Here is a 19,767-nt window from a genome sequence, read left to right as displayed (position 1 = left end):
GTTCAGTTTTTGTGCTTGCTTCTCTTTGGCTTCAAAGGCGCTCTTGGTGCTGAACAGGTCCTCCACTGAATCCACTATCTCCTGCATTTCTCTGGACAGTTCAGCGTAACTGTCTTTCAGCTCCTCCTGCTGCTGCCTCAGGTCCACTGCTGCACGCATCAGCTCGCTGGCCTGGTGGCTGCAGTGGCTCCGTAACTGCTCCACATCAGACAGCAACACCTCCATGCTTTTCATCAGCTGTTCCAGACGGTCTGCAGTCACCTCAAATCCTGATGCGTCCAAACTCATTTCGTTGTCTGGTACCTGGGCATCATTGTCTGGTTCTGCCTGTGAATCTGTCTCCATTACTCTGAAGTGGGAAGTCTCAGCCCCGAGATACTGCAGTCCGACTTCAATAAAACAGATATCTGAAAGTACAGGGAGTCATTTAGCTGCTTCCAATGAGTGTTAAGGGATCAATTTTTCAAAATACAACAAGAAAAAGAGACAAAAAGTCAAAGCTGTTGCACTGCTCCAACTTCGTTTGTCTTGTGAGGCAAGTGAGGAGTTTAATCTCCCTGCATGGGGTGAAGATGCACTTCTGACTAATCTTCTTGGCTTGTGCACCTGCGTGTGCAGTGTATGTGTACATAAGTGTATATGTGTGTGTGTGTGTGTACATGTGTTCAGGTGCCCTTTCACTAACATGTGCTGTCATGTAATCCAGTTTTGGCAGCTGTCCCAAGCAATGCCCCTTCTATAGCCGACCATACTCAGATGAGCAGCAGGCGGGACATCAGATTACGTGGCTCTTCCCTCCTCTCTCTGCTTGGGCTGTCTGAGTAGACAGATTAACCCTGTCCTTGTCATCTGTGAGTGACTTTGACACTCACATGCAAAATATAGGCCTACTGTAACCACTTTGTGCTGAACCTATGTGAACTGCAGGGAATTAGCCATACCAACTGCTCTGAGATAGGGCTGCTTTGGAGAAAAACAGCAAAAGTATAGAATTCACAGTGACGTAACGTAATAATATATTTCAATTTCTGCTGTCCTGCAGTACAAAACATTTCAAGAACACTTGAAAGATAAATAAAGAGGCTTGCGCTACAAAAAAAAGAAAAAAAGTCTATGTAGCCAGTTCTTTAGAGAAAATTGTAAACTGATAACCTCTGGTTTAGTTAAAGCAGTCTGAGCAAAATTAACTTAGTTGTGCTTACAGTAAAACTTGTTTTCTGTTTAAATTGCTTCTGTTCTATGTGGAATATAAGGTAACAGGTTTAGATATACACATCTCATCTGCTGTTCAAAAGAAGTGGATTGCATTAATTTCCCCTAATTTCCCCATTTTAAATGAAACTATAAAATAAGAAAAACACACAACATGATAACAAAAATCCACGTGTCTTAAAGCATGTTAAAGACCCAGAGAAGGCGACTACCCTTTAAATGGCTGTAAAGATAAGGAGTCTACATGGTGACCTCACCACCCCAAATCTCTTATCAAAACTAGACAACTTGCTCTGAGGAGGCCAATGTCAAGGGAGGACTCTCCCTTCTCTGAAACTGCTGCAAAACTCAGGTCTGTAAACATTAGTTGTATCAGAGGATCAGTAATAAATAATTACTTTGTGAAACATTCAGTTTGGACCACGACACAAGCCTCAAAGGAAAGAGTAATACTTATAAGATGCAGCAATTATTTTAGCCTCCACACACCATATAGCCTTATAACACAACAACAATAACAAAAAACAACTGAATAGACTTTTCCAGTTTGTAATAATGAAAAGAAAGCTGAAGTTGTAGTATCTAATATTTGAAGTGTACAACTATGACAAAAACAGCTTAAAGGCCAATAAAACACTGAAAAAAATTTCCAGGTTTCTAGGCAAGGCAAGTTTATTTGTATAGCACATTTCGTGTACAAGACAATTCATAGAACATTAAATGCATTAAAGGGCGTGCAAAGAAGGCCTTAAAAAGTAGTAAAAGGCAGCAACAAATAGCAAAAAATCACAATAAAATCATACGTTACATTAAAATGATTAAAAGCAGGATAATTTAAAAGTTGCCGTGCAGATTTCACGCATAGGCTCATGAAATGTAGCATGGATGTAGTTTGACAGGGCAAAAGGCATTAGCTCAAAAGAATAGCTATAATTAAACACTTTCAAACCCAAACTGAATCTATGAAGTCTTACTTGTTACTGATGTTGTTTACTGTGAGCATCCAGGATGTTTGAACACGCAGACTGAAGATAATCTCAAATGTGTGTGAGGCATGGACCCCTTCCACAGCACAGTGGATCAGCCCATTTTACTGCAACTACATTCATCCTTCATAGACTGAGCCCTGAATTCTGCTTATTAGCAATTAAAGAAGCTTTAGCTGCTGAGAAGTTTTCACACTCTCTGCATCCCTTACACTGAGTATAAACGTCCACAGGAACACGCTAAAATTCTGTTCTGCCCATTCATACACTGGTAAATGTTTTATAGTACAAAGAAAAGCCCAGAAGCATCTCTTTCTGACCCAAATTTCCACCGATATCTGAGCTAGGGGCTGCAAATTCAATAGTCTTTTTTAAACTTATTTTTTTTCTAAATTCCAAACATAACTTATCCTTTGTGTGGGCTACCATCCATCAAGTCATATGTTTGGTGCATTATTATATACAAACAAGGGGGCTAAATTACACACATGCTGACAAAAGTTGATATCTGAGCTGGAATACACTGATTGCTTTGATGGGCAACAAGGAATTTATTTGGTTTATTCAGTAAAAAATTACAGAAATCTACAGATACAGTAAAAAAATTCTTTTTTACGTGAATCTCTTAGTTTTCTGTGGACATTTGTGGAAAATTGCAGTTTTCTTTTGGACAAACTCAATTCATTTGATTGTTCCCAGTTGAAGCCATTAAAATAAGCTCTCCATGTTTTCCAGTATACTCTGCCATCATCAAATCAAACTAAATGACATTCACATGAAAAAGTGCTTTGTATCAGATATTGTTAAAAATTTCTCAGAACATACATTCGTACTTTCTAAGACTATAATAGCTTTCAGTCTAGAGATAAATACTGGAGAAAAATTACCTAAGATCTAAGAATTCATATGACCTTATTTTAAAATAAATCACACAAAGATACTTTCAACAATGTATTGCAATGTAAAAGTTAAATTACATTCAGAATTGTAGCTTCAGATTGAAAAGTTGGATATCCATGTGCAGCCAGTAGTTGAATCTGCTGAGAAAGCTTTTGCATTTCTTCAGTAACTCCACATGAGGGCGGCCTAATAACACCTTACTCTCCTTCATATTCAAACTTATGTGGAAGATGTTTCAGCTTTAGTGTTCCCACTTGAATAAAATGTCATACCTTCTGCCATCCTGCGTGTGCATGCTGTATTTGCTTGTCTGTGTCAGTGTGCATATATTGTTTGTAAGTATCTGAACTCCCTTAAAATAGTAGATTCTACTAGGAGATGCTCATATTGTCACCTTTAACATGTGTGAACATTTAAGTGCCAACATCTGGATGCAAGTGTGTTTCTATATATGTGAGTGCTGCACAGGATTTCAGGCCTATGGATTATTTCACTCTGGGTCTTATTCAGAGTGGCCAATCAAGCGTGAGGCAGAGAGGAGAAAGAGGGTATTGTTGTAGCCTCGTAGAATGGATTCACTCATGGGGGTTTAACTGAAACACACTTGCAACAACTGCATGACCCTTTCAACTTTATGACAGTGCTTGAACCCCTTTTATAATATAGAGAATAAATTAATTAATTCACATGGTCTGGTATTTGTATGTTCATGCTAGCTGTTCCTGATTAGTGTCACAGATTGGCAGGAAAATGCTTGAGATGAGGAAAAAGCAGAAATATTTACAGTTTTGTGTGCATAATAATAGTCATAAGAATACTTTATAACTCCTAGAGGCTGATTTTGTTTACTTGTAGCATCAAACGCTAAAGGCTTCCCAAGTCAAGATGGTACAGAATGTTTTAAAATCAGGCATCTGACCTGTGGCACATGCTCCATCACACTAAGCAACACACTTATCTTGTGTATCATGCAGGTGCATATAAAAGTACTCCCTTTAGCTACTTGAAAATATTTTTTTTCCCTTGTCATTATCCTTATCACTTGCTTTCTTTGTTAGAAGTAATTTCCACTGAGACATGGTTTGTTTATTTTAAAAATGTTTTCAGATAACCATCACTGATCTTTACTGGGGAAAAAACATGGCAGTGTTTTGCTTCTATGATTTAAACTTAAAATGCAACCGTAAAAAGTCCAGTGTCTCTGCAAGAATGGGAGAGTTATGGACCAGTGACTCATTTTCTGTCCCAGTCCTGAAGACTCTTTGGAGACCAGGGGCTTGCTGCTGTGTTTTTACCCACAGAACTATTTCTAGATTCTCCTGGGCGTATATGGGGCTGAGATTTATGGTTCTCCATCTGGTGTTGTGCGGGGGATTGTTGTTGATACTTGACACATGACGTTATGGATAGAGTCTCTGGGTAGTGATAGTCGTGGGTGTCATAACTTGGGCTGGCATGTGGTTGAAAGGGGTCAATTTCATAGGGGATATGGGCTTAGGATTGACAGTTTGCATAATAATGTGTGTGTTTATAGATTTGTGAGGTGGCTGAAGGTGTCAGTTGTTCAAACTCAAAAATGTAAGAAATTCTTATCTGACAGGACAATGCAGTTTTTGTTTAATTTTCTTTTAACACAGAATTTTGGCAATGTATGTAAAATTGAATAACATACACTTGTACTATATTATACTCAAAGGCAATCCACAATGCTACCAAGATTTGATCACTGAATTATATGGCGTATGCCACCTAAATATTTTGTCATCCTTTAGTTTATTAATGTTTATTGTTTGTTTTAGCCTCTGATTTTAGGGAGTCCATATTATAATTCATTTAATCTTATAATAAAGCACCTTCTGCCTAAAACTTTCCATATATCCTTCTGTCTCTAATTTACATTACTGTGAACCTTAAAGTTGCAAATAACTTTTTTCAATGTAAACACATAACAGAGTATCAATATTTTAACAATGTTCAAATATGTTTGTTCGTTTTCTGGTTATTATCAAATAGTAAAAAAAGACCTCCTATCATCTTTGTAAAAGTTCCTTTCTTTGACCTTGCTTGAAAATGCAATGAGGTCAAGGAAAGAGAGTAAGAGAAATCTGAAAAGAATTAAGTGAATCTGACCTCACAGACTGGCTGAGATGTGGATTTGCAGACCTGAAACCAAAATAAATGTGCAATAAAAAATCTTCCAAAAGAAGAAAGAAAAATCACATTTTCACATATGTATTTATTATATATCATAGCATGCAATGATAGAAAATATAATTTTATAATAAGGTTTGTGATTAAACATGTTGACATCACAGGCTGCTCAGACTCACTTCTCTGTCCTCATTATTACGCCACACATATCACAGCCAGTACAATTAGATAAACATAACCGAGTCACACCTGCAAGGATTAGTAAAACAAAAGATCTCTTTTCTTTTATAAAGTTTGGTTTGGTATATTTATACTGAAGGAGATCTTAAAGAAGCAATGGACCTGATTTCCGTAGCATTTGGCTGCTACTGAGACAGTTATAGGTCATTTCACTCAGGAAGGTTCTTTTGCTAAATGGGCTATGTGGCCCTACCCTCTGGTTGGAGTCGACTGCTCTAGTGCGACACCCAGTGGTTTTCTAATACTGCACAATGCACATTTAAAGGTATAGTGTGTAAGAATTATTGACCTCTGGTGATGAAGATAGGCATAGAAATTACTTCAAATCCCAAGCACAGCTACGAATGGTTCAAAATTCTTAGACATGAACATGTTTACATCTGTGAGTGGATCCATGATGACTGCACTACAGATAACAACTTTCTAAATTGTGTACATATGCCCTGTCCTCTTCTATATGCCTTTTAAGGCATTACTTATCCCGAACAGTGCTCTAGCGCCTCTCAAACTAAAGGCCCATTTATGCTTGACGCAGAAGATGGATATGCAGACGGATGGACAGTTTAATTTGGTCTGTTTTTTCAGGGAGCTTAGCTATCCATCGCTTGATGCAGAAGATGAAGCAAAACCACTGGAAATCACAGGGGCAGTGCTGAGCAGAATGTGACAAGAGAAATAAACAAACCAGAAAAAAAAGAAGGGATAAGGGGAGAACAAAAAACAAATATAGAAATTGTGCTAGCTTTTGAAGAAAGACTATATGCAAATGTTTAGGGCATGCTGGGCGGTTTGAAACAACTTTATAGCGAACTTAGCACTCTGAACTTAGCACTGCCCACTAGTTGAGAAATTGACTTAACAACATGACAATGCAAAACACGCATGGAAGTGGCACAAATATGGAAGCTGGATGCATATAAACCCACAGCAAGCAAATCCAAATTGGTCATTCTAATAATAACATAAGTTATTTTATGTAAGTGATCAGATACCAATAGAAAAATGTTTTAATGATATATTTATCTGCAATTAACCTTTGATTTTACTACACTCTGCACTTTAAAGACCTTTCTTGAAAGGCCCTATTATGTTCTGGTTGATCCGCAGTAATTCAGTGATTCGGCACAAAGCATCTCTATCCATACTCCTTGTGAGAAAATTTTATTTTCACACCCCTTTTCTTGTCTGGCTAAGGAAACAAATCTTTCTTGTATTAAGGACATTAGAAAAATGTTCTGCATTTATTTAAAAACTGTTATCAGCTGTCTATTATGAAGGAGTTTCAGTTAAATCCCTTGTAAAGAAAGATGTAATGCTTTTCAAAGATTAGGCAACTGTACTAACATGACGTGTTCTTTTAAAAAAGTGCAAGAAAAATAGTTTAGAGCTCCACCTGGTTCCTTTATATCTGGATCAGTTTCCTTGAGACATTGCCTTTTTCTGGTAAATGGGTGGGATTCCCAGTCCCATCCCTCCAGGGGAGTACAAGTGCATGAATAGTGTTCCGATCAGGCCTCCCCTGCTTTCATGTGATGGCGGATAATTTCCTCACCACTGACAGAGAAATAACAATCTAAATTCTTTTCTGTGTTTTGGTCTGAAACCAGATTCTTACAAAATGTTGTCTGAGTCAAGAAACTTTAAATATTTGCCTCCAGAACAAATCCAGATTGTGGAAAAAGTGTAATTTATTGTACGCTCTGCTTGGCAGCTGCTGAAAGAAACTGAAGTGACTCATTTTACTGGTATGGTGTTGGCCGTGTCAGTACAATACATGCAACCTATCTAACTGTTTCTCATTGTGTGACCCAATCAGTGGACCACATTAGAGAAAATCAGACCTGATTGAAGACCTTGGAAGACATGCAGGAGTATCCTAGTCCAACTGCAGGGTAGAATGTATCATGTTGACCTTCTCATGACTCATGCCCATTATTAATGTCTAATGTGTCCAGAGTGTTTGTCGAGTGAAGTGCTTGGGTCTGTTCACGATAAGTGATACAGCTGACATTGATCTGCTCTCAGCCGGCCCAGAGCACTCCATTGTTGGGTTTCTGCTGCACCTGAGGTGAGCTGCTTGCCAGGACTGCACTCCCTTAACAGAGCTTTAATTGTTTTATATTCCCTCCACATTCTTGGGCTTGCAGTTTCACCTCAATACACTCACTCACATGTACTCACACACACAGCCACATACTGTAGGAGCACTCATCAGACATCATCCTCTCTCTTTAAAAAAAAAAAAAAAGTGCTCAATTTCCCTTATAGTTTTAGCAAATACAAGCATATGGGAATGTCGCTTTCTCAGGAACTGTCAGCCCAAATGTAAAACCACATTTAATCCCAGTAGAGTTGCAGAAAGAGGGAAAGAGGACATCTGAATCACATTTCTGCTAATTGAAGAATAGAATAAATGGCTGTTTAATACTGTAAGCACTGTGTGTTGTATTTGTAATTGATTAATGTTTGAGTTTTCATCAGAAGTGTATTAGCTGCTAATACAGTGAAAATTTAATTCTCTATGGCATCATTTTTAAATTTAAAATTTTGTGGGAGCCCAGTGAGCCCTAATAATACATCTGACAGTGTCCTAACTGCACAATGTTGCCCTGAGGAAACAAACAAAACATAGTTTTCATATACAAGTAATGACATAATAAGTCTTAAAATGATCATGTCCATGCACATGAGTACATTTTTATTTGCCAAATGACAACAGAGTGCACCATGTGGCTTTGCTTCCTGAAAGGTCTGCTCCACTCCCAACTAAAAGGTCACCTGCACTTTAACTCCACTTTTTATTGAACAAAGTTGATATTTTTCTATATATTTACCTCCTCAAAAAGGTTCAAGAGGCAGTGGATGTGGGGACTGATATGTGGTTTGTTGCCTGAGGGCTGCACTATGCTTTAAAGGGTTAACATTTCCATTCACCTTTTCATAACTAAACCACACCCAGATGCTTTATTCTAATAAATGCTTCGGTTTAACAAGAGCTGCATTTATTTTATTTTATTTATTTATTTCTTTTGAGTAATTTTTAAGATAAATTTTGCTGTCTCTACCCAGACCTCATTTACTCAATTCAGGCTGGGAAATGGTTTCAGACACTGGGGAAATCTGGTGTGCCTCTGCTGCTCTCACAGCTAATTAGTGTGTGAACTAATTGCGCAGCTAACTTTAGCAAAGCCTAGTTCCATCTGTCCGCTATCTATAAAGTAGGGAGGCAGATGGACTGAAGCCTACTGGTGACATCCATGCTTCTTTCGCAATTTTCCAGCAAGAACTGTTATCTAGGGAGCCTGTAAGCAGGTCCAGTCTGATGGCAATGCACTAAAGGAGGCTGGTAGCTTTCACGAAGAGTCACAACTGTCGTACTGGTTTACTGAAACCCAAGCTCAAGTTTCCAAACACAATTTTGTGTCTTGGAACACACGCTGAACAGTAAATCTACACTAAAGGACATCCTCATTAAAATAATGTGTACCTTTCTAATTTCACAGCTTTTAAGATATATCTAATTCATTTAAGATGATTAATTGGGTACTAAAGCTTTATAAATTAGTCAAAAACCATTCATATGAGTAAGGTTTGGGTTGTTAGATGGGGGAAAATCTTGCTCCATCATGATCTTTTGCTCACATGAGGATAATATAAATGTTTTTAAGGTGTAATGAGGTGAATATAGTAGGCTTTAAGGCTGTGTTTGTATATACAGAATCTATAGACAGGTCACAAGTTATTTGGCATCACAAGTATACTAGTTTAATTTTTTTAGGTTTGTTTTTAAGTTTATCTATAGTCTGAATTTTTTCAATTAATCAAAGCTGACTGGGCTTTGGCTGCATACATCAATGATGTTATGAGCAAATATGTGAAAAAGGAAGTCTTGACAAAAATATTTAGCCATTAATCAGCACCAATCAGCACTCCGGGAAGCACCAAAATACCAGAACAGAAAAGTGTTGAGTTACCAGCCTGTACTATAGTATTTAAAACGTAAAATACATCTTTCAATTACTTGTTTAAAAATACTTGTTTACTATCTATTTGTATTTGTTACATTACTGGTTATCAGAACCAATGTCCTAAGAGTTCAGACCTCAGGAAAATTAGGTTATACTGGGATATGTTTTACAGAAGAGGTGTAACTAAATATTTTAAATGCAGTCAGAGCAACAGGCCTTCTTTTTTTCTGTTTTAATAGGTTGGAAGCAAATATCTTAAAGGCAAATGTTTAAAAATCCAACACAATTAAAACCAAGACTGTTTAAAATTTTAGGACCTCTCCAATGTCAGAAAGGAAATAAATGATTGTGGTGAATAAGTCCTGCTTCTAAAATCCTTTCCTTCATTGGCTGTTCTATGGTTCTTGAATCATTTTCCATTTTTAATGGCATTTTTAAAAACATAGGTTCATAGCATTTGTCACTCCAAAGTTTGTACATATTCACATGGAGAGGTTTCAAGTTTACGCATATTTACACACACCTTCTTCCTTCTTCCTGCTGCTCAGAAGGTCTTGGCAACCAAAGTGAGTGTGTGTGTGTGTGTGGGTGTTTTTAGGTTAAGTGGGCGGATAGAGGTGATCTTTTTTAACTTATGTAAAACACAACCGGCATTGGAAAAATGACAGGAGAGCAAAGAATGAAGAAACATGATGAAGGATGGATGTGAAGTCAAGGTCTGCCGGGAACAGTGGATCAGGTTTCTGGGAAAGTGACCTGCAAGCCATATGAGGGTGGCATCTGGGAAAAAAAAGCTATCCAAAAAAAACAAAAACATAACCATCTCAGAATGGTACCTGGCTTGAAAAATCTCAATATTAAGTGATAAATGAGATGCTTTTCCAAGGAAAACATGATGTGGAATCAGACATGGGTGTCCAATTTTGTTGTAAACAGAAACTTAGCTTTGCAGTTAAACACATTTTTGGTTGACCCCCAAAAATCAAGCAAATAAAGGACATTAGATAAAACACAATAACAAACTGCCTGTGCTAAGAAGGACACATGAATGAGGATTTTAATTCTATACTGATACAAGCTTCAAGATCATCCTTCCTGTGCAACTGGTCACTGTATCCACATGACTTCATCATCTCTGGACAAACTGACACCAAGTAATGATGTTACCAAAATCGTTAAAAATAGAAGAAAAGGAGGAACACTGTGTGTACATGATCCAATTTCCTCCTGTGAACCAACAGCGATCCGTGAAGTTCTCTTCTAAAGGTCAGACCCTAATGGATTATGTGTCTACCGCTAATATGACGACATTTTACATAACACCAAAAATCAGGAATCTTTTCACCAATCATGTCACACTGCAGATTACACAACACCTGTCTGCAACGCCTTTCTGATCTGTAATGTAATGGAAACTACAGGCTCACAAGGGAGGGGAAACTGGCCAAAGACATCTTAAAAAGTATGTGAGCATTATCTTATCCAGCTCTAGATACTGTAAGTAGTGTGACACCCATTTTTTATCATGAAGTGCATTTGATATGTTGGCATCTCTCAACCACTTTCTTGCACACCCAGTCTCAGTATTCAGAGATTGTCACAGTTGGCCGGCTAGAAAGAACTGAGTTGTTAATTGGTGAACTGGAAAAAATGTGTAGTGAGATTGTTTCCTGAGGATTTTATAAAAGCCTGAAGGTGGTGATGATAGACCTACAGTAGTTTTTTTTCTTTTTATTAGATAATCTGTCTCTCATTGTCGTTGTTTCACTGAGTGTGAATACACAAGGGGGAAAGGCTGTCTCTAAAAATACAAAAATCTCCTCATGGATCACTAACTGTTACACAGTAATACCCATCTCAGAGGATAGAGTGCAGGTTTGTCCATCCTCTCTTTCCTCTCACTTTAATTTTAAATGAAGGAAAAAAGGTCAAAGAGTATAATGCTGGGAAAAATACAAACACCAAGTACCCCAATGTAAATAAAACTGCATTTGAGCGGTATTACATTACACCAGAAATTATACAAAATATTAAAATTGGGTTCTTAATACACAAATGATCACAAGAGTTTTGTTTCCTTTGGACAATAATAACAAGAACAAAAATATTTGAGATGACAGTTAATAGTAACAATAGTGAACAAAAATCATAAAAAAAAGTAATGAGATAACAAACATTTATTTTTTACATTAAACTCCTAAAGCAGGTGGTATAGATGACTCAGGCAGGTTTAATTCTACAGTTTTTAAGTAAAATGATTAGAGTCACTGAGAGTTTGCTTTATCATACAGTGCTGGTTGTTAAAGGATTATTTTTAAATAGGGATTTTGAATGTCAATACCAAAGCCAATTATTTTGTTTTAAAAATGTAATACTAATCACTACATTGATAAACCTTCTATTTTTAAAGAATTCATTTATTGGTTAAGAATGATCCTGATGTAAATTGTCTTCTCTACCAGAAAAAATTCATTGTCTGGAAATCTTAAACACTTTGGTTTCTTGTGACAACAAAGTAATATTTTTTTCTAAAATATCTAAAATGTTTGTGTACATTTAACATACCACTCAAATGCTTTCAGCATATAAGCTTTAATTATTTTCCCACCACATTAGCATCTCTAACTTGGGTACCACAGGAGTGGTGATCTGAGATGGCATTACACACCCTCTCAGGCATTTCCTGTGGCATTTCCTGCTTTCTTCACCACTTCATGCACATATAACCATTAATCCTGACAAACTCAGTGGCTTTCTCTGTCTCACACATCACAAAGGCATTCTCTCTGTCTCCTAGTCAATGCTCTGGACTGAAAGCAGCAAAGCGAGGCAACCAAAATTTCACAGCTGACGGTGGAGATAAGGTTTCCCTCGTGTGAATGTCTACATGCAACTATGGCTTTGTGTATGCATGCATGCATGACAGGAAAACAGCATGTACAGCTTGGCCTTGGGGACAAATTATCGTTAAAACTAAAGCTAATCTGTCCTAAAGTGTTGTCAAAAATGTTTGTAAGTGCTAATCAAACAGGAAGTATGTTTAAGATAGAAGATCAAGAGCTTAGGACAGCCATTTAAACCTGCAGTCCCGTTTTTCTTGTGTTGTTGTGTCTGTATGTCTTGATGAAAGGTTTTTCAGATCCTGCATTGTATACATGTGTCATCAAATCATAACTAGGATACAAAGACTCAGTTAAATCTATAATGTTGTGGCTGCCCTCATCTTTCTTTCAATTACAGCCTTTGTTTGTGGTGGAGCAAAATCCCTGAGCCTATTTTTGGCATCTCATCTGTCATAATGCCCTTTGACACTATGAACACCAGACATCATTTATCTCCAACAGCATGACTCAGATCAACAGCAGTCCCCACCACGTCTCCTCCGCAGTCTGCCACAGATACGTTTTCCCTCCACCACATCACCACATTCAGTATTGCACAAGCCAATCAAGTTCCACACTAGATGAAGCTATAAAATTGTGCAATAACTGGGAAAAACAGCAACAATGAACGAGTATGAACAGCATGGATTTATTTATATTCCTTTTCTTTCTTGTGTGAGACACCAACATTCATCCTGGAGAAGCAGTCTAACACGGAGGGATGTAAAATGGGTAAAATACATGACTGTAACATATTAGCAACACATACACGATTATATAATGTTTGTTTCTACATGTCCAAACTAATTTGAACATTTCCTCTTAGTTCAACAGGTATGTGATAACTGCCAGTCTAAAACATCACCTGAACAACACAATTTTTAGCAAACACTAAAAATACAATCCTAAAAAGGCAGAAAGTAGGTCCACAAATGGATGACCAGGGTTGGAAAAGATGTGAAAGCAGAAAAAGAACACAACTCATGCATGCACGCAATCAGACATTGTTAAATGCAGGAAATCTTTATCTGGACAGCAGGAAGTCATTTTGTGTGTCCCACAGCTTAAGTCATTTGTGATAAATGCCTGTTTAGAGCAGCATATCATTTCCTTGTGTTGCAGTGTCACATGATACATTAGCGCTTACTGAGAAAAACAAACTTATTTAATCAGAAGTTGTTTGCAAAGATGCTGTAAAAGCAGTTTTAAGAGAGCCGTCAATCAACAAACAACAGAGTCATGCAGGAATCATTGAATCACACCAAATATACTAAGAGATCAAACTTTACCAAGCAGTTGCCAGGCTGCCTGAAAGTGGAGTTTATGACCACTTATAGGAAGTTCGAACTGCTCTATGGTTCTTCCACTTAACTGCAAATGTCCGAGCATGTCTGTGCATGTTAAGAGAAAAGCAGTGATTAACCAACTATCATTTCTTTCATGAAAACTAGGCACTGACAGGTTGAGAGAACAGCAATGTTAATAAACAGCTTTGCTGTTGTTTGCCTATTCAGCAGCTACCTGAGGGGATATCCTTATCACTCTCAGGATTTGGGTGGTTTCGGCTGACAATGAAGTCATCTTTCTGTGAGGAATATGATAATATACGAAGAGGATAGGCTGAAAAGCTGAAGCCAATCCCCTGTGGGATAATTATTCAGGCTGTGAGCTCATCAGCACGGAAGCTGATACTCAAAAGATGATAGAAAGTGTGAGACTATTAGAAAATGGAGGATTATTATTTGTTAATAAAATGATCCTGATGAAGAAATTTACTAATGAAAACAAGTCACATACTCTAACATCCATTTCATTTTATTATTTTTTAAGAAAAACGGATGTATTTGACCAGAAAAGTTATTGTAAGTGTGGGAACATCTGAATAGAAATAGACCCCCCCCCCCAAGCAAAATGTGAAACGAATAGCATTTCTGTTCAATAAAAAAAAGAATATTGAAAATGACTCATTACATTATTTTAATCAGGTTTATTCAATGCTGTTCTGATATATTTGTAAAGCTCAGTCATTGTTTTTTTTTTTCTAGGCTACTTTCAGGTTTCACATTTACTACTTTAAGATAATCTTGGTATTTCACTCATGATAGAGAATTACTAGTGTTGACTGTACATCATTGGAAAGCCTGAGTAGTCACCTTTACAAGGAGTATAACTTGTAAGAATCATGTCTCTGGGGAATGAGCAACACAGGTTTAAGTCTCTTTCTCTCTATAACAATATTTGTTGACAGGGGAATCCCATTTACTGTCCATAGAATAACATCTTGGTATTTTATCTTAAGGTGTGTTTGTAGGGTCTGTGGGTTAACAATGAAAATTATATTTTGCTCAAGCCGATTTACCAGCTTTTACACAATTAAAACCCAAAGCGCAAATTAAATACATCCTTACGTGTTGTTAATGCTCCTATTAACCTTAGCCTTAGTGGAGAAAAATTTTCAATTTAAAGCCTTTTTTAAAGACTGTCTCTAGTCATGTGGCATTATTAGCCATTTAGAAGTAGGCTACTCTGTTAATGTTGGTCAGAGATTTGTGACGTGTTTCTATACAAACACTAAAAGTTTCATTTTCGACTATTCGAGTAATCACTGCACCACGGGAAACATTAGCAACAGCGGTGTGAAGTAAAGTGCGGGATATCCGCTTTAACCAGGTGAGCTATGAAGTGACGCCACGCAAAAAGAGCGTAACGTCAGTTTAGCAGCAGCGGGTCAAGGAAGCCGCGGTGTTGGCAAAGCTCCCAGCTGAGGCGCAGCATTCCGGTGAAGTTCAGTTAAGGAGGACTTTTTGGCCGCTTTTCATGAAGAGCGACGTAACTGTGGCGGCTGCAAGGAGCCGAAGATGTGGCCATGTGCTCTTTGCAAAGACACCCTCAAAGAAAAACTGTGAGTGAAAATGGTTTAATTGCTCTTACTGAGCAGGAAACTTTCGAGTGGAGTGGATTATAAATTGCCCAAAGGCAAAGTAGTTACACGGGTCCTGTGTTATCTGATCCCCAAAACAGGTGTGCTTGGCAGGTAAGGCCCAGAATAACAGCTGACAGACGTTATATGCTGTTAGAAGATAATGGAGAGATTGATGGTGGAGGAGATTGCAAGAGGGTTTATGGGGCGGTGATCTTTGCTATAGATTATGAGATGGTGTAGTGTTATGTGATGGACAGAAAGAACATAAAGTCATGCTGTGATGAGACATGATTCATTGTGACCTTTACCCTTCTAAAAATTTGATCTTATATAACAAGGTCACCAGCTTTCAAAGAGAAACTTAAAATGTTCTCTGGCACAGGAGTATAAAGTATTATATAGTGTCAGTTCAGACAATTATCTTAAAAAAATACTGGATGGTCTAAATCCTAATTATGAGATAACAGCAGATGGGTGATGGAAGTAGAACTGGAGTGTTTTTGGCTTCATCTGTGACTTTCACACTGAATAACTTCCTCGTGGTGATTACTGCTGAATGTCACCTAAAGTCTCATGTAAAATTGTGCATCTGTGATTGACAAGGCCCTCTTGCCATGCTGCTGCCGTTAGATACTAAATTAAAGGGTGGGTGGATATTCGCTGAGAACTGGATGAGAAGACTGGCAGCAGTGTTGAACACAGTTATCAGGAAACCAATGTAGAATCAAGAAAGTGATAAGTCTGATCAACGCTGTAAATTTACATTTTCTTTTTCTTTGTATAGATTGATTGCTCAATCTATACAAAGACTGTTTTGTTTTTTAATGCTTGGGTACCCCCCCGGAAATCGGATCTTCATTTAAGGCACATTTAACCTATCAGTGCAATATAAGATACTACTCAGGATTATCTTTTAAAACATCTGACCAATGGGCAAAATGAAGTTGCACATCATCCAGTTTCCAGCTCCTCTGATGCTGAAGCCATCGATTTACATGGGAGAATGTGTGTTGTGCAGTTAACATAGACTTGAAGAAGTAATTGAGTCATGCTTAAATATTAAACTGAGCTGCATATGTTCATCATATTCACAGAAAGTGATGGCAGGTGCTGTTCTATTCTGAATCCCGTGAGAATGTAACATGAGATTTGATGACCTTACTACCTTCACCCTTCTGAGTGCTGCTTTGTAATGTTACACCCAGGACAGACCCACTCCTCTCATGCCCTGTCAGTAGTTTGGTTCTGGTGATTTACTGTCTTCCGCTTGGTTTTTGATGACATTGTGGTCCGGAAATTAAATAGCATGTGGCTGTAGGGGCTTTTTAAAAGCATAGTACAATACAGTAGGTATGGAAAATAAATATTAAAGTATCAAATCATAACATCTGCTGAATAGGTTTCTATTCATTTGTTTTACACACAGAAGACGCATCTCAGTGAATTTACGATCACAATTTCATTAGCTTAATGAAGATAAACCAAAACACCTGAAGGAACCTCATCTCCTCTTTCATAAATGCATTTTGCTTTCCATAGTTTCATTTTAAACCTTGATATCAGTGTGTAAATAGGTTGCTCTGCTCTGTTAACTCTATGTAAGTATAGAAATACAAGAGAGTGTGCCTCAAACAGCATTTGGTAGATAGACTGTAGTCACCTTTGTCACACACGAACAAAACCAAATTTATGATGGTCAAATTTACGATGAGCTGAACCTGTCAAGTAGCCTCCTCTCTGTGTGTGCTGATCGATGTTTTTGCTGGACAACTTTCAGACTGAGAGGCTCCACAGGATGCATTTTGTTCCTCTCCATATCAGGTTTCTTTCTCCTGAAGATTCTTTAATCACAACCTGCCATATTTATATTGGGGGTGTGTAAATGAATGGTAACAGTCTGCTTTCTGGTAATCGTTTGTAGGAAGGATGGTTGCATGTGTGTAATGATAATATACCTGCTTTCCTGATGTCCACCAACACTTTTATCTCTGTTCTGCCTGAAGGAGTTCCGGATAGCATGTGGAGTTCAAACGCACTGCAGGCGGAAGAGACCCAACTGTGCTTCCATAGGAGGCTTGGCACATATGTGAGTGCTTTGGATGAGAAGAGCAGTTACAGTAGTTCAACTAAAGTTGATTTAAAAGATTATAAATGCATCATTTAGGAAATGTAGACTGTTTTTATTCCATATAAGACCTGCTGAGACTCTCTTTCAACCTGAGGCATCTTTGCCGGCATTTTAAAATATTTTCTGCTTAGTTTTAAGTCTTGAGAGTTGCTTTTTTTTTTTTTTTTTAATCTCTGCTTTAAGCCTGAGCCGAGGAGAATGGTACATGTTTTTTGTGTTGTAGGGGGGTCATGATCTTTCACCTGCTACTGGCAGCCTTCCATGCTGGGAGGTCAGATGCAGGAGCTGAAGCGTGAAAGAATCGACGAGACGGGAGAGAAGCATAGGAGGATGGGAAGAGAAAAGATGATGGGACAGATAAATCTCAGTCACTCAACACTTTGAAAAGTTAAGTTTTTATGTTTCGGTGCAAAGATAGTACCAGCTTGAAGATTTGTTGAGTGCCGTGGGAGTGTTAAAGGTATAAATTGTATAAAGATCTAAATCCTGGCAAGAAACGAAGGAATCCCGTGAGGCTTGCAGCTTTCATCACCACTTACATTTGTCACTATCAGACAGCAGGGGCTTCAGCTGCACAGCTGAGTGACCTTCCTTTCTTGTCAGACAGGAAAGGGAAGTAAGCTGTGCTAACAAGCAGCTTTAAATTTAGCTTCTTTATCGATACAAACATGTCTCACGTCTCACACTCCTGCATAAAACTGTCTCATTGTGCTAAGACTTGACGGGAAATTTTATCGGCCTCTAGAAAAGTATGTGTGAAGTTTTAGCACCACCTTTCTTTTTAAGTGCTTTTCATCCAAAGGTGTTTAATGATGGGTAGCACTGTCTCTTTGAGAGAACATAATACCTGTAATTTTCTCTTTACCTGCCGTGAGTGAAGATGCAAACAATGCTGCTGGTCTGGACCGACATGCAAAGCATGCCCTTTCACATGCAAAGCTGGGTGGCAGTCGCACAGTGTGCTGACTCGGATAGAAATGTCAGTGTGTAGCAAAGGTCACACGATGTTTTAGCATCATGCTGGTTCAAATCGTTGTCCTGTAACACAAAGTTAAAAAGGTTTTAGCTGCACACATGCATTGTGGTCAAACTTGGTTAGTTTTTTAAAAGTGCCGTCCTGTTGCCTGCTAGCGGATGAGCTTGTCCTGCTCGAACTGCTGCTTCCTGTTATAATTTCCAAATTGTCTATCTTTGTAAGTGTCTTTGTGCGTGCATATCGTAGCACAAAAGGCTGATGGATATCACCATGTGTTTCCTGTTGGGTTCAGGTGTGTATGTGCACGCATGCATGTTTGTGCTTGCTCTTGTATCTTCACATCCAGCCCATGTTTCCATGGCCCAGACTGGAGCAGCAGTCGGACATGCAGGGACCTGCTTTGTGCTGAGCTTGGATATTTTTGGATTGTTGTATTACTGCAGGACAAGCTCCTGAACAAACACATTTTAATCTTTTATCTTATTTATCTGTAGGTTTGGATGGCTTGATTGTCTGTCTATTTAGAGCCAGATTGCTGCCTTTTCTATTGGTAGAATAGAAAAGGAAAATGTTTATAGTAATGCTCTCTGGCAGTGACTAAATGACCAGGTGCTTACATGCAACACCTGGAGGGGAAAAAGGTTCCCTGCACACTTGAGATAAAGAGTATGAAAGATTCTTGAAGTGTAAAAAACAAGAGACTGTTCTAAGTCAAGACTTGTTCTAGATATAAAAATGATCCAGCTTTCTTACCAAAGAGCTAAATACAGACGGATAACCCAAAAAGAAAACCTTGACCCAATCTATAGCAGGTAGAAGTTGAATGTGCACACAAACAGGAACTCAGTTATTAGACTTCCCATTCTATTAATTCAACCCAATTTTTAGTTCTCCCACAGTTCTCATCCTGTTTGGGTTATTCTCTTTTAAAATGATTCTTGCTTTGCATCCTGTAGCATGCTTTAACGCACCATTAGTAATTTTTATAGTTTAACTGACTTCAAGTAACAACACATACAAGAGGGAAATACTTCTTAAGTTGAATCCACACCAGATCAGCCGCTCGTAAATCAGTCCACATCTAAATAAGTTAATGTGATGTTGCATATAACATTTATATTCATTTTAATTTTCCTTAAAGCCATGATATAAATCACCCCAGTGTTTTTGTCTGAGCTGGCCTGTTTGTAAGATTACATTATGTGTGTGTCTGATATATAGATGATGTGAGAGACTAGATTTGAACTTTGAAAATAAACCCGGTACACCCATACACACCACCCATACACACTTAATGTATCTGGTTCAGATTTTAAGGGAAGCATGTGTTGGTTTATTTTAACTAATGGACACACACAGCCTAGTCAGTGCATGTGTGTACTTGAGTCTTTGCTTTAGAGA

General features: G+C 38.0%; 1 protein-coding gene across 2 annotated transcripts in view; it reads left to right on the top strand.

Moving 5' to 3' along the window:
* The first annotated feature begins 15,053 nt into the window (after nt 1–15,053).
* The window catches only part of LOC121633950 (pleckstrin homology domain-containing family G member 1), a 57,472-nt gene continuing 52,758 nt past the window's right edge, over nt 15,054–19,767 (top strand). Inside the window, exon 1 of one of the 2 annotated variants that reach the window (XM_041976301.1) lies at nt 15,054–15,241. In XM_041976301.1, the coding sequence (XP_041832235.1) occupies nt 15,157–15,241 (85 nt within the window). In that variant the 5' untranslated portion in view covers nt 15,054–15,156. Of the gene's footprint in view, nt 15,242–15,350; nt 15,374–19,767 lie in introns of those variants that run through there. The other variant, XM_041976304.1, reaches the window with a different exon arrangement.

The sequence above is a fragment of the Melanotaenia boesemani genome, chromosome 22 (genome assembly GCF_017639745.1).
Source record: "Melanotaenia boesemani isolate fMelBoe1 chromosome 22, fMelBoe1.pri, whole genome shotgun sequence".
Taxonomy (NCBI): Eukaryota; Metazoa; Chordata; class Actinopteri; order Atheriniformes; family Melanotaeniidae; genus Melanotaenia; species Melanotaenia boesemani.
This window is presented reverse-complemented; position numbering and strand designations above follow the sequence as displayed.